Raw genomic sequence first — 10,206 nt, 5'->3', positions numbered from 1 at the left:
CCAGGCAGCCTTCCCAGGGTGGGGAGGGAGCTGGGTGCCAGGCCCAGCCAGGTGAAAGAGGCACCTTTCCAATCACAGCTGTGACACCCAGGACACAACTGCCTTGGCATGTCCTCACCCGCGGGCCGGGCACTGCTGGTCCCAGTGGTTCGTATTGTACCAACAGGCAGCCCAGACCAGGTCCCCAGACCCTGCTGTAGAGGAAGGTCTACGGAAATGAGGCAGAACTCCCAGACCTGCCTGCACTGGCTGTGTGACTTCAGGAAAACGATTCAACCTCTGAGCCTCAGTTTTTTCATCTATAAGAATGCAGGACAGCAGTGATGGTCTCTTTTTTTTGTTTTTTGTTTTGTTTTGTTTTGTTTTAAGCTGGAGTCTCGCTCTGTCTCCCAGGCTGGAGTGCAGTGGTGTGATCTCAGCTCACTGCAACCTCTGCCTCCCCAGTTCAAGCAATTCTCCTGCCTCAGCCTCCCGAGTAGCTGGGATTACAGGCACAAGCCACCACCCCTGGCTAGTTTTTGTATTTTTAGTAGAAATGAGGTTTTGCCATATTGGCCAGGCTGGTCTCGAACTCCTGGCCTCAAGTCATCTGCCTGCCTCGGCCTCCCAAGGTGCTGGGATTGCAGGCATGAGCCACTGTGCCCAGCCAATGACTGTCTCTTGAGAGGGGTGTAACGACTTGACACACAGCAAAGCCCAGGATCAAGTTCCTGGGGCCTGCCATGGCTTGGGTGGGGGGTGGGGAGTTGGGGAGGTTGAGTCCCCTGAGATTGTGGTGGAATGGAGCACCCACCGGCAGCCCCCCACCCCTCTCCAGGCCAGTGCTTTCCACAGACTTTTCACAGACCTGGAGGGGCTGAAGGACCCACCTACCTAGAACACAGGAGATCAGGATGACAGTGCTGGGAAGGCACAAAGAGGTCGTTTCACAGATGGAATGACAGAGATTTAAAGTGGGAGGCAAGTGACCAAACCCACCTCCTCCCACCTTGGGCCAGAACAGTCAAGACAAACTCAGCTCTGCCCCTGCAGAGGCTGGGAAGCCCACCTGGCTCCTCAGTGAGGCAGCCTCGGGCCACAGAGTTCCCTGTCTCCAGGATGATAAAAGTAACCAATCTTCAACAACCACAGGTACTTGGCCAACTGGCTCTTGTTCTCAACCCTGTGAGGGAGGCATCAACCCTGTCGGTCTACAGATGAGACTGTGGGGCAGAGGCCAACTCGCCCAAGGCACTTGCTTACAATGGCAGAGACAGACCTTGTGACACAGGACTCACTGATAACTGGGCATGTTGTCTCGATGAGTCGGGGACAGGTCTCCCCTCTTGCATCTTGTAAACACAAGCCACCCCTAAGTCAGGAATCTTCACACACAAGCCCAGGAAGCTGCGGTTTCCCTCCTAGCTGGCCTCTGGACCGAGTGCAGCCCCACTTCTTTCCCTTTCCCTCAATCATGCCAGGCTCCGACTGGGTCAGGCCAGGTAGGCAACAAAGCTGGCCCAGCCATATCTTTCTGGAGACTCTGAATCCCCTGGGACACTCTCAGGGCAACAGAAGTGCCAGGGGCTTCGAGGCTGTTAGCACAGAAGCCAAGCTGAAATCTCTCTACCCCCCACCTACCACCTGTGCCAAAGCTGTTTTTTGTGTTGGCACAGCTGAGGGAATAAGGAAAGAGGAAACAGGTCCCTTACCTAGTAAGAAGCCTCTCCCCTCCAGGAAAGGGAACATTTGGCTCACAGCTGAAGTGACTAAGGCACAGACAGGCCTCAGGTGCCTCCTGGCTCCCTGCCTCAGGGAGGCTCAACTGAGAGTGTGAGGGTCCTCACCCCCGTGCCTATTGCTGTAGGCAGAGGGAGGGGCTCAGATTCATAAAGGCAAAGGCCAGCCAGAGAATGGGGGGTGAGGCAGGCAGTATGGCTGCGCTAGGGCCAGCCTCTCCTTGGACGTCCCGTGGCTCACCGCCTTTGCCCCTGCGAGTGGTAGAACATTTGCTGAGGATTAGGCCTGAATACAGCCCTTCCAGAGCTGGCCCAGGAGCTGGAAGAGCAGGGTCACACTAGCTTTATACCCGCTGAGTCCCCACCCTGGCGCTGGCTGTAGTCAGATGGGAGGCTGGGAAGCGCTCCATTCCTGGAGTGGGGCAAGGCTCTGCACTGAACATGGAGCAGAGGTCAGGAGGGGGACCCGGTTTATAACACAGCTGGGGTAGGTAAAGTCCTGGCCGGGCCTGGGGGACACTCAGTCCAGCCACCTGCAGGTCCTGTTCGTGCCCCAGTGGGTGCCTGGCTGGGCAGTCAGTCTGAGGGGCCCTGGCATGCCCGACAGTCCCTCATGTCCTCCGAGTAGGCCTCAATCTGGATGGTCACGGTGTGGAAGTGGAACTTCCCTTGGAGGCGGCTGCTGGCTGTCTTCAGCACAGCCTGGGCGTCTGTATTCTGAGCTGGGGGCCGAGAGGACACAGCGGGGGAAGCCAATTACTCTGGCCCTTTGGAACCATCAGGAGCCCAAATCTCATACCCCATCCCCAGCAGAACAGGATGGGGGACCATGAACATGGAGAAGCCCCAGATTCCACTCCTCTGCCAGGTAGCCTCCCAGCCCAGAGCTGGCTCATGCCTGAAAGAGCTGGTAAAGCACTGGCCTTAAGGCCAGGAATCTGCCACCTACTGCCATATACTAGCTGTAAAAGCCTGGGCAAGTAACTTTACCACCCAACCCCAGCCTCAGTTTCTTCATGGATAAATGAGATTGTGATGATCAGATGGAATAATGTGTATCAAGTACTCAGCATGAGGCTGGGCTTGATGCATGGGCACTGTGAGCATCTGGGGTCACCTGGACCCGCTGGGGATGGCACCAGGCCTTTGGCTCCCTGTCTCCCACCCCACCCTTAGTGTCCCAAGCACTCACCAATGGCGATGTGGACAGACAGAACAGGCTGGGCCACGGTCAGTGCCCAGATATGCAGGCTGTGCAGGGCTTCCACCCCCTCCACCGACAGCAGCAGATCCCGAACAGCTGTGAAGTCAACGCCCTTGGGGGTCCCTGAGGACGGCAAGGACAGGGGAAACTAAAGGAAACTACCCCTCTCACCCCTGCCCATTGGTGCAGGGCCGGCTCCTGCTCCTCAGGCGTCATCCCCTCAAAGAAAACCTCCTTGGCCTGCAGGTCTGAGGCTGCCTTCACCTCCCAAGCTCTCCGCCCTATCACTCTGTTGTGTTTCTTCTCCACTCTTAACACTGAAATTATTTATGAATGTACTTATTGTCAGTTTCTCCCTCTAAAATGGACACTCCATGAGGGCAGGACAGTCTCCTTTGATTACCACAGTATCCTCGGTGCCTAAAACAGCACCTACTCCATAGTAGGTGCTCAATAAATATATATATATATATATATATATTTTTTTTTTTTTTGAGACGGAGTCTTGCTCTGTCACCCAGGCTGGAGTGCAGTGGCGTGATCTTGGCTCACTGCAACCTCTGCCTCCCAGGTTCAAGCAATTATCCTGCCTCAGCCTCCTGAGTAGCTGGGACTACAGGTGCGTGCCGCCACGCCTGGCTAATTTTTGTATTTTTAGTAGAGACGGGGTTTCACTGTGTTAGCCAGGCTGGTCTTGAACTCCTGACCTCAGGTAATCTGCCTGCCTCAGCCTCCCAAAGTCCTGGGATTACAGGTGTGAGCCACCACGCCTGGCCAATAAATATATTTTTTAATAGAAAGAAGGAAAGAACAGATCCTGAGAATCCTTGGACCCACCCAGGGCACCATCATCATTTTCGTCATTATCGCTTTTATCTGGGTTAGCATGTGCTTGGAGAAAAAGCTCTGACCTGCAGCCAAATACTGCTAAGCCTAGGCCAGCATCCTACTCCATTCCAGACTGACCCCGACCACGCAGAGGCCTATGACCCTGGCCCAAGACCCCAGGCCTAGAGCATAAGAAAGCCAAGGTGCAGGGCCAGGTGTGGTGGCTCACATCTGTAACTCCAGCACTTTGAGAGGCCGAAGTGAGATGATTGCTTGAGCCCAAAAGTTTGAGACCAGCCAGGGCAAGATGGTGAGACCTCCATCTCTTTTTTTTTTTTTTTTGAGACGGAGTCTCGCTCTGTCGCCCAGGCTGGAGTGCAGTGGCGCAATCTCGGCTCACTGCAAGCTCCGCCTCCCGGGTTCACGCCATTCTCCTGCCTCAGCCTCTCCGAGTAGCTGGGACTACAGGCGCCCGCCACCACGCCCGGCTAATTGTTTTTGTATTTTTAGTAGAGACGGGGTTTCACCGTGGTCTCGATCTCCTGACCTCGTGATCCGCCCGCCTCGGCCTCCCAAAGTGCTGGGATTACAAGCGTAAGCCACCGCGCCCGGCCGAGACCCCCATCTCTACAAAACATTTAAAAGTTAGCCAGACATGGTGGCATGCGTCTGTGGTCTCAGCTACTTGGGAGGCTGAGGCAGGAGGATCACTTGAGCCTGGGAGGTTGAGGCTGCAGTGAGCCGTGGTGGCACCACTGCACTCTAGCTTGGATGACAGAGCAAGACCCTGTTTCAAAAAAAGAAAAAAAAAAGGAATTCAGGGCAGACCAGATCATTCTCCAGCACTGACCGGTCTCCAACCCCACAAAGTACAGCCATGTCCCCCCAGGGTGTGGCATTGTTTGGTCCCCGAGATGTAGGAAAGGCCTGTGCTGCAGTGGATTCAGTAGCTTTGTCCAAGGCTGACTGTCCTTCTCTGAGTCTCTCTGTCCCCTCTGCGCAATGGGAAGCATCATCCTCACCCCCTCTCTCTTCCTGAGAGAAGGCAGCCAGAGCCTGGGGAAGTGTATAGGGGAGGCCTGGAGAGCTCCAGATGCTACAGACGTCCCCCAGAAGCCACCTGACTAGGCAGAGGAGGCACCCTTAGGGGTAGGGGGAAGGGAAGACTCAGGCTGGGGGATGGTTCCAGGAACTGCCACACCTGAAAGCCCAGGCTCTATGTCAAGGTCAGCCCGGGGAGCCCCAGGAGGTTTTCCAGCCTATGCCGGGGCTCCAGATCCTGGCTCCCCGCCCCTGTGCTGGGATGTCCCAGACACACACATGCCCTATTTGAGCTGATTAGAGCTTGACAGCCAAGAGCAAAAAGGGAACCACAAAGCCCAGGTTACCTTCCATCAACACCAGGATCACATCTCTCAGAATGGTCAAGGTTGTCCCCAGGACCAGGATGGAGAAGACAAAGGTGCAGATGGGGTCTACATACTTGTATTCTGGCTGCAGGAAGACAGGAAGGCAGACCTGGAGTTCACCGTCTAACACCTCAGCTTCCCTTCTCCCCTCCCACCCAGCACTGTTGGGGAGAGGTGCTCTCTCTGCTGGGTGGGCATGAGCCTCGCCCCGGCCCTGCCTCCCAGTTTTCTGCTCTTTATTTCACATCTGCAAGAGCAGAAAGGACAGACCACAGTTCAGGATAAGGCGATCCCTTCCCACCCCTCCTTCTCAAGGAGCTGAGACATGGACAGAGCAAAAAGGCATCTTAGATCCCACCTGATCTGCCATCCATCCCCATTTGACAGATGGGGAAATTGAGGCTTCATTAGAGCAAGTAAACTCACCCAACATCGGGTGACTAGCAAGGAGGAGAGCCAAGCTTCAGAGCAAACGCCTGCCTCTTTCCACTACAGCTCCCTGCCTCTATGTGATGGGCATTGCCCAGGGTTTGACAACACACAGTCGTAGGTTTGAATCTGGCTGTGTGCTTTACCGGCTGTGTGACACTGTGCAAGTCATTGAACCTTTCTGGGCTACAGAAAACACTACCACCTACCCTTCAGGTTGTTGTGAGGATCAGAAGTGCTGACACTTGGTAGGTATTGGATAAATGTTCCTTTCCTCTCCCCACCCTTTTCCCTAGAACTGGGAGGGAGCTAGAATCTGAAAAGGACCCCCTGTAGAGAGTATACTCAGGTGGTCTACACTCCCCTGCCACCCCTACTGCCCGGTGTCCCAGCTCTGACCTTGAAGTATAAAATATAGGCTGCCACTAGGACGCCCATGCTCTGCAGAAAGTCCCCGATCACATGGATGAAGGCAGCTCGGACGCTGGGGTTCTCCTCCTGCTGGTTGGTGGTGCCGTGGCTGTGCCCGTGGCCAGACTGGTGAAGGGTCAACCCCATTCTATGGAAGTGGAGACAAACCCAAGGGCTCGCTGAGGTCGCAGATGGAGGTCACCTATTAGGACTAGCCAACTTGTAGGGCAAAAATCTCAAGCCCCCAAACCTTGTGATCTCTTTGGTCATGTGAGAAGTCCAACCCACGTGGCCTTGGTTCAGACGGCCATGAGAGATAGGGCTCAGCGCCAATGCCAGGCTGAGTCTGGGCACAACAATGCCACAATGCCAAATCTCAGAGCAGGAGGGCATTAGGGAGGTCACTGTAAGTTCACTCCATCATGTCACAGATGGGGAAACTGAGGCCTCTGAACAAAGAAGAGAAAGACCCTGAAAGAGACACCCATTGTCTCTAACTGAAACCAATTTCAGACTTGGGTTCTGCCCCTAGGGACAGCTACTCCTGCAACAACTGGCCTGTTCCCGCCCCACTTCAGGTATGAAGCCACCAAGGTTAGTCCCTGACATGTATCAGGGAGTGGGTAAAGTGGATGAAGACTCCGATTTACAGCTCCCAGTGTTCTTGGCCTAGGCCTAAGGTAGGACCCAGGTGTTCCAGGTGCCAGAGCTCAGACCATTAGGGAAGTTCTGTCCCTGTGGCATATGCTGGAAAGTGGCACGGTCTCCTTCCGAAAAGCAGACATAGGTGTGGGTGTGAGAGGCGGGAGGAGGAGGGGAGACGAGGGAAACTGGGGCCCCACTCACATGATGTTCACAGCCACAGCGCAGCCCGACGTGATCAGCATGGTCCCCCCGTCAATTTCATAGTCCCCAGAGATCAGCCGCTCCACAGCCAGGTACACCAGTACCCCAGTCACGACCCAGATGGACAGTACAGAGACCAGGGCTCCCAAGATCTCTGAGGAAGAACCCAACCCCAGCACCCACCTTGGCATGGGCCTGAGGCTAAGGAGGCTTCCCCCTTCCTTCAGGATCCTCCCCACCCACCCCCCACACAGAGTGAGGGCCTGGGTCCCACTGGGCTCTGCTGAAGGTATGGCCGGCATGGCTGCCCCTTATCCCACCCCTCATATATCTAGGAAAGTAAGAGCCAGAAGGAACTAATAAGTCATCATCTGAATCCACCTTTTTGGTTGTACATGTAAAGAAGCTGACTTATTAAAATATGTGCCTTTTGTTCAGCTAGTAAACTGAGGCTTCTGGGGAAGACAGGCTGGGCTGTCTCCCACAAAGAGGAAGGTGACGACGCAGTCCAGGGTGAACGGAAGACAGGTCAAAGCCTTTACCTTCCAGCAGCCTTTGCCGGCCTTCCCCTCCCCCCAGAGCTGATCCACAGAGTTATGTGCAGTGTTAATGCCATTGTCATTTGTTCTTGAAGCTTGGCTACCGCACTTCTTAGGAAGGTCAACTTTGCTTCCCTGCAGACTGAGAGCTCCTGGATGACTGGGACCAGGGCTCCCCCATCAGACCAGGATTTCCCAGAGGACAGAGGCCGTGGTTGACATCCTCTTCCTCCATCCAGATCACCCTCCTGGCCTCACTCAGGGGAGGAATGGGGCATCCACCCTTTACAGCCACCTAAGAACCACTGTTCTAACCCACCCTCTCTCTCAACCCCATCTCCAGCCAAACCGCGATCCTCACCAGCTCTCTGCCAGCCGAAGTTCATGGTCTTGGTGGCTGGCCGGGAGGACATCCAGAGGGAGAAGAGGCTGATGAGCATGCTGGCAAAGTCAGTGAGCAGGTGCGCTGCGTCAGTCATGACAGCCAAGCTGTGTGCCAGGTACCCACCTGCAGGGTAGAGGGTCCTTATCAGCTTCCCAGAGAGCTGGCTCCCAAGACTGTGTGTGCAGCAGGGAGACCACAGGCTCTGGAAGAAGACATTCTGGGCTCAAGATCTCTCTACCCATGAGCTGTACAACCGTGACAAGTGACCTACTCTCTCTGAGTCTCAACTTCCACTCTCTGTGAAACGGGCCACCAATATCTACTTAGAGGGTGAATGTGCACATCAAGTTCAAATAGCGACTGGAAAGCATAGTAGATACTCAGTAAATGCTCTTTCCTTCTAGGAATTCAGGCCTTCCCTTAGCTACTAGTTGTGCGTAATCTTTGGCAAGTTTCTTAACCTGAACGTGCCTCAGTTTCATCATCTGTAAAATAAGGAGAATAACGTCACCCGTGTGATAACACAGGTTGTTGTTAGAACTGCATCAGATAATGTGTATATAAAGGCTTAGCGTAGTGTGTGTTCAGTAAGTGGGGCTTTTAGTGTCAGTATTGCTGGGAACATCCAGTCTATCCATGCACCAACTTCATTTAATTAGCCCAAAAGTGCTTACCAACGACTTCTCCGATCATGAACAACAGGCAGATGGCAGAGGCTACATACAGCTGGCGCCGGGCCTTCCCCTTCTTGGGGTCACAGTGACTGTCAGGACCCTTCTGAGCATGGCAGTAATGGTTGCTCTGGGCAGCCAGCTCAATGGCCTGCAAGTCCAGGCCAGGTCGGGGCAGAGGGATCCAGCCAGCCCCGTCCTGCCACAGAGATCCCGTGTATGACCTGGCCAGAGAGGAAGAGAGGGAACGCTCAGCTCCGCGATGAGGCAAGGAAGGCCGACTCTAGTCCCATTTCTCTGTGAGGCCTTGTGTCCACTGGGAAAAATAGCTAAGGACGCTCCGAGCTCGACGATCTCTGAGGAGTGACCAGAGGTGAGAAGCCTGTGTTCAGACGGGGATGCTAGGGGAATGGGAGTCTTGGGGCCCGGGTCCCGGGGTGTTCCCTCCTCCCCAATCCCTTCAGAGGCCAGAGGAGGCGAAGACCCTGGGAACCGGCCAAGGGGCGTGCTGTCCAGTGGAGCGCGAGGAAGGAACAGAGCGCAGGCTCTGGGAGAAGAGCAGGCCCCCTCCAGCGCACTTGGGACGCAGGGCCTACCCGGGGCGAGGCTGCCTGGGGCAAAGTGCTGGGCGGGGCGGGACTCCAGGCCTGGGAACCGCCAATCCCCCGGCCCTAGGCCCCCGGCGGGCAGGGGTCAGGATCTTGGCTGGGCCCCAAGGGAGAGACGGTCCTTGGGCCACAGCCCATTATCTTCGTTCCCTCACCTCACCTCACCCCACCCCTCCTGCATGGTCCCAGCTCAAGCCGCCGCCAAAACCAACCACTGCTAGGATGGCAAACGCGGAGGTGCGTCGGCTGCCGCCAAAACTCCCGCCTGTCCCCAGGCTCTCGCCTTACCGGACTGCGGGCCTGGCGTCCAACAGGTGCTGCTTCTCCGTGGCCTCCATGCAGTCCCGCGCCGAGTCCCGGCAGCCGCGCGGCCGCCCCGCCGAGTGCGCCCTGGAAGTTGCGCGCGGGACTCCGGGTGGCGCTCACCCACCTGCCTGGAGGGCCCCGCGAGGTGCGCTCACTCCGGCCCGGCTCCTGCGGCCCCTGAGCTCCCCCGGCTCCCGCTGCGGCTGCAGCTCCGGCTCTGGCTCCGCGCGCCAAGCGCTCCCGCGTCTCGGGTCCGCCGCTGCGCCCCGCGGCCGCCGGCTTTATCCGGCCCTCGCCAACCCGTGTGAAGCGGTCGTCGGCGCGTCGTGTGCAAAAGCCGGCGGGGAAGGGGGGGCGGTGGCCGGCTGCAAAGGGCGCCCGGCTGTGGCCCCGCACACCTGTGCCTGCACCCGTGGGGCCCGCGGAGCCCACCTGCCGGCCGCGAGAAGTCTGCCAGCCTTCGCCCGGCGCGGCGCCGGGTGTTGCCGAGTGAGGACGGGGTGACGCCTGCGCCCCCTCTCCCGCGCGGGGTGGGCCGCGTCCCCACCGAAAAGTTCTCGACTTTGGTTTGTAGAAATCTGCTTTGGTGGTCCCGACGGCAGGAATGTGGCTCCTTGCCTCGGAAGAGGGTCTCCAGAGGCTACTGGGGCCGCGTCTGCCCCCTCCGACTGGCGGCTGCCCTGGGTTTGATCATGTTCCCCTCTCAGGCTGGAGACCCCCCCGAGGTCGGCTTGCGTTCCTGCCCTCCTGCTAGGAGGGTCCTGGGGTGGAGTGGGCTGCGCCGCCCTCAGACTGGGGCAGTGTCTCTCCCTAGGACCGGCTGGGACTGATCGACCCATCCTCGCCACTGAA

The 10,206-nt window shown here is 56.9% G+C and overlaps 1 protein-coding gene across 2 annotated transcripts; it reads right to left on the bottom strand.

Annotated features, from left to right (window-relative positions):
* Nucleotides 1-183: 183 nt before the first annotated feature.
* Nucleotides 184-9,608, bottom strand: SLC30A2 (solute carrier family 30 member 2). 2 transcript variants are annotated; one of them, XM_055261844.2, is made up of 8 exons: nucleotides 9,337-9,608; nucleotides 8,444-8,664; nucleotides 7,746-7,892; nucleotides 6,846-6,999; nucleotides 5,988-6,147; nucleotides 5,139-5,244; nucleotides 2,911-3,045; nucleotides 184-2,440 (listed from the first exon to the last, which is right to left on the bottom strand). In XM_055261844.2, the coding sequence occupies exons 1-8, from the start codon at nucleotides 9,384-9,386 to the stop codon at nucleotides 2,295-2,297; spliced, it is 1,119 nt and encodes a 372-aa protein (XP_055117819.1). In that variant the 5' UTR covers nucleotides 9,387-9,608; the 3' UTR covers nucleotides 184-2,294. The 2 variants fall into 2 exon arrangements, with proteins under 2 accessions (XP_055117819.1, XP_055117820.1); XM_055261845.2 differs by lacking the exon at nucleotides 7,746-7,892.
* Between the last annotated feature and the right edge of the window lie 598 nt (nucleotides 9,609-10,206).

The sequence above is a fragment of the Symphalangus syndactylus genome, chromosome 22 (assembly GCF_028878055.3).
Source record: "Symphalangus syndactylus isolate Jambi chromosome 22, NHGRI_mSymSyn1-v2.1_pri, whole genome shotgun sequence".
NCBI lineage: Eukaryota > Metazoa > Chordata > Mammalia > Primates > Hylobatidae > Symphalangus > Symphalangus syndactylus.
The sequence above is the reverse complement of the archived record's forward strand: the minus strand, read 5'-3'. Positions and strand labels throughout refer to the sequence as shown.

What these genes read in the sequence shown, in the direction of transcription:
- SLC30A2 (XM_055261844.2), bottom strand. Translation starts at nt 9,386, where the DNA reads ATGGAGGCCACGGAGAAGCAGCACCTGTTGGACGCCAGGCCCGCAGTC. An exon ending in CATGATCGGAGAAGTCGTTG is followed by an intron (nt 7,893 to 8,443) that starts GTAAGCACTTTT and finishes TCTACCCTGCAG; the next exon opens with GTGGGTACCTGGCACACAGC. An exon ending in GATCCTGGTGTTGATGGAAG is followed by an intron (nt 3,046 to 5,138) that starts GTAACCTGGGCT and finishes TGCCGTCCTCAG; the next exon opens with GGACCCCCAAGGGCGTTGAC.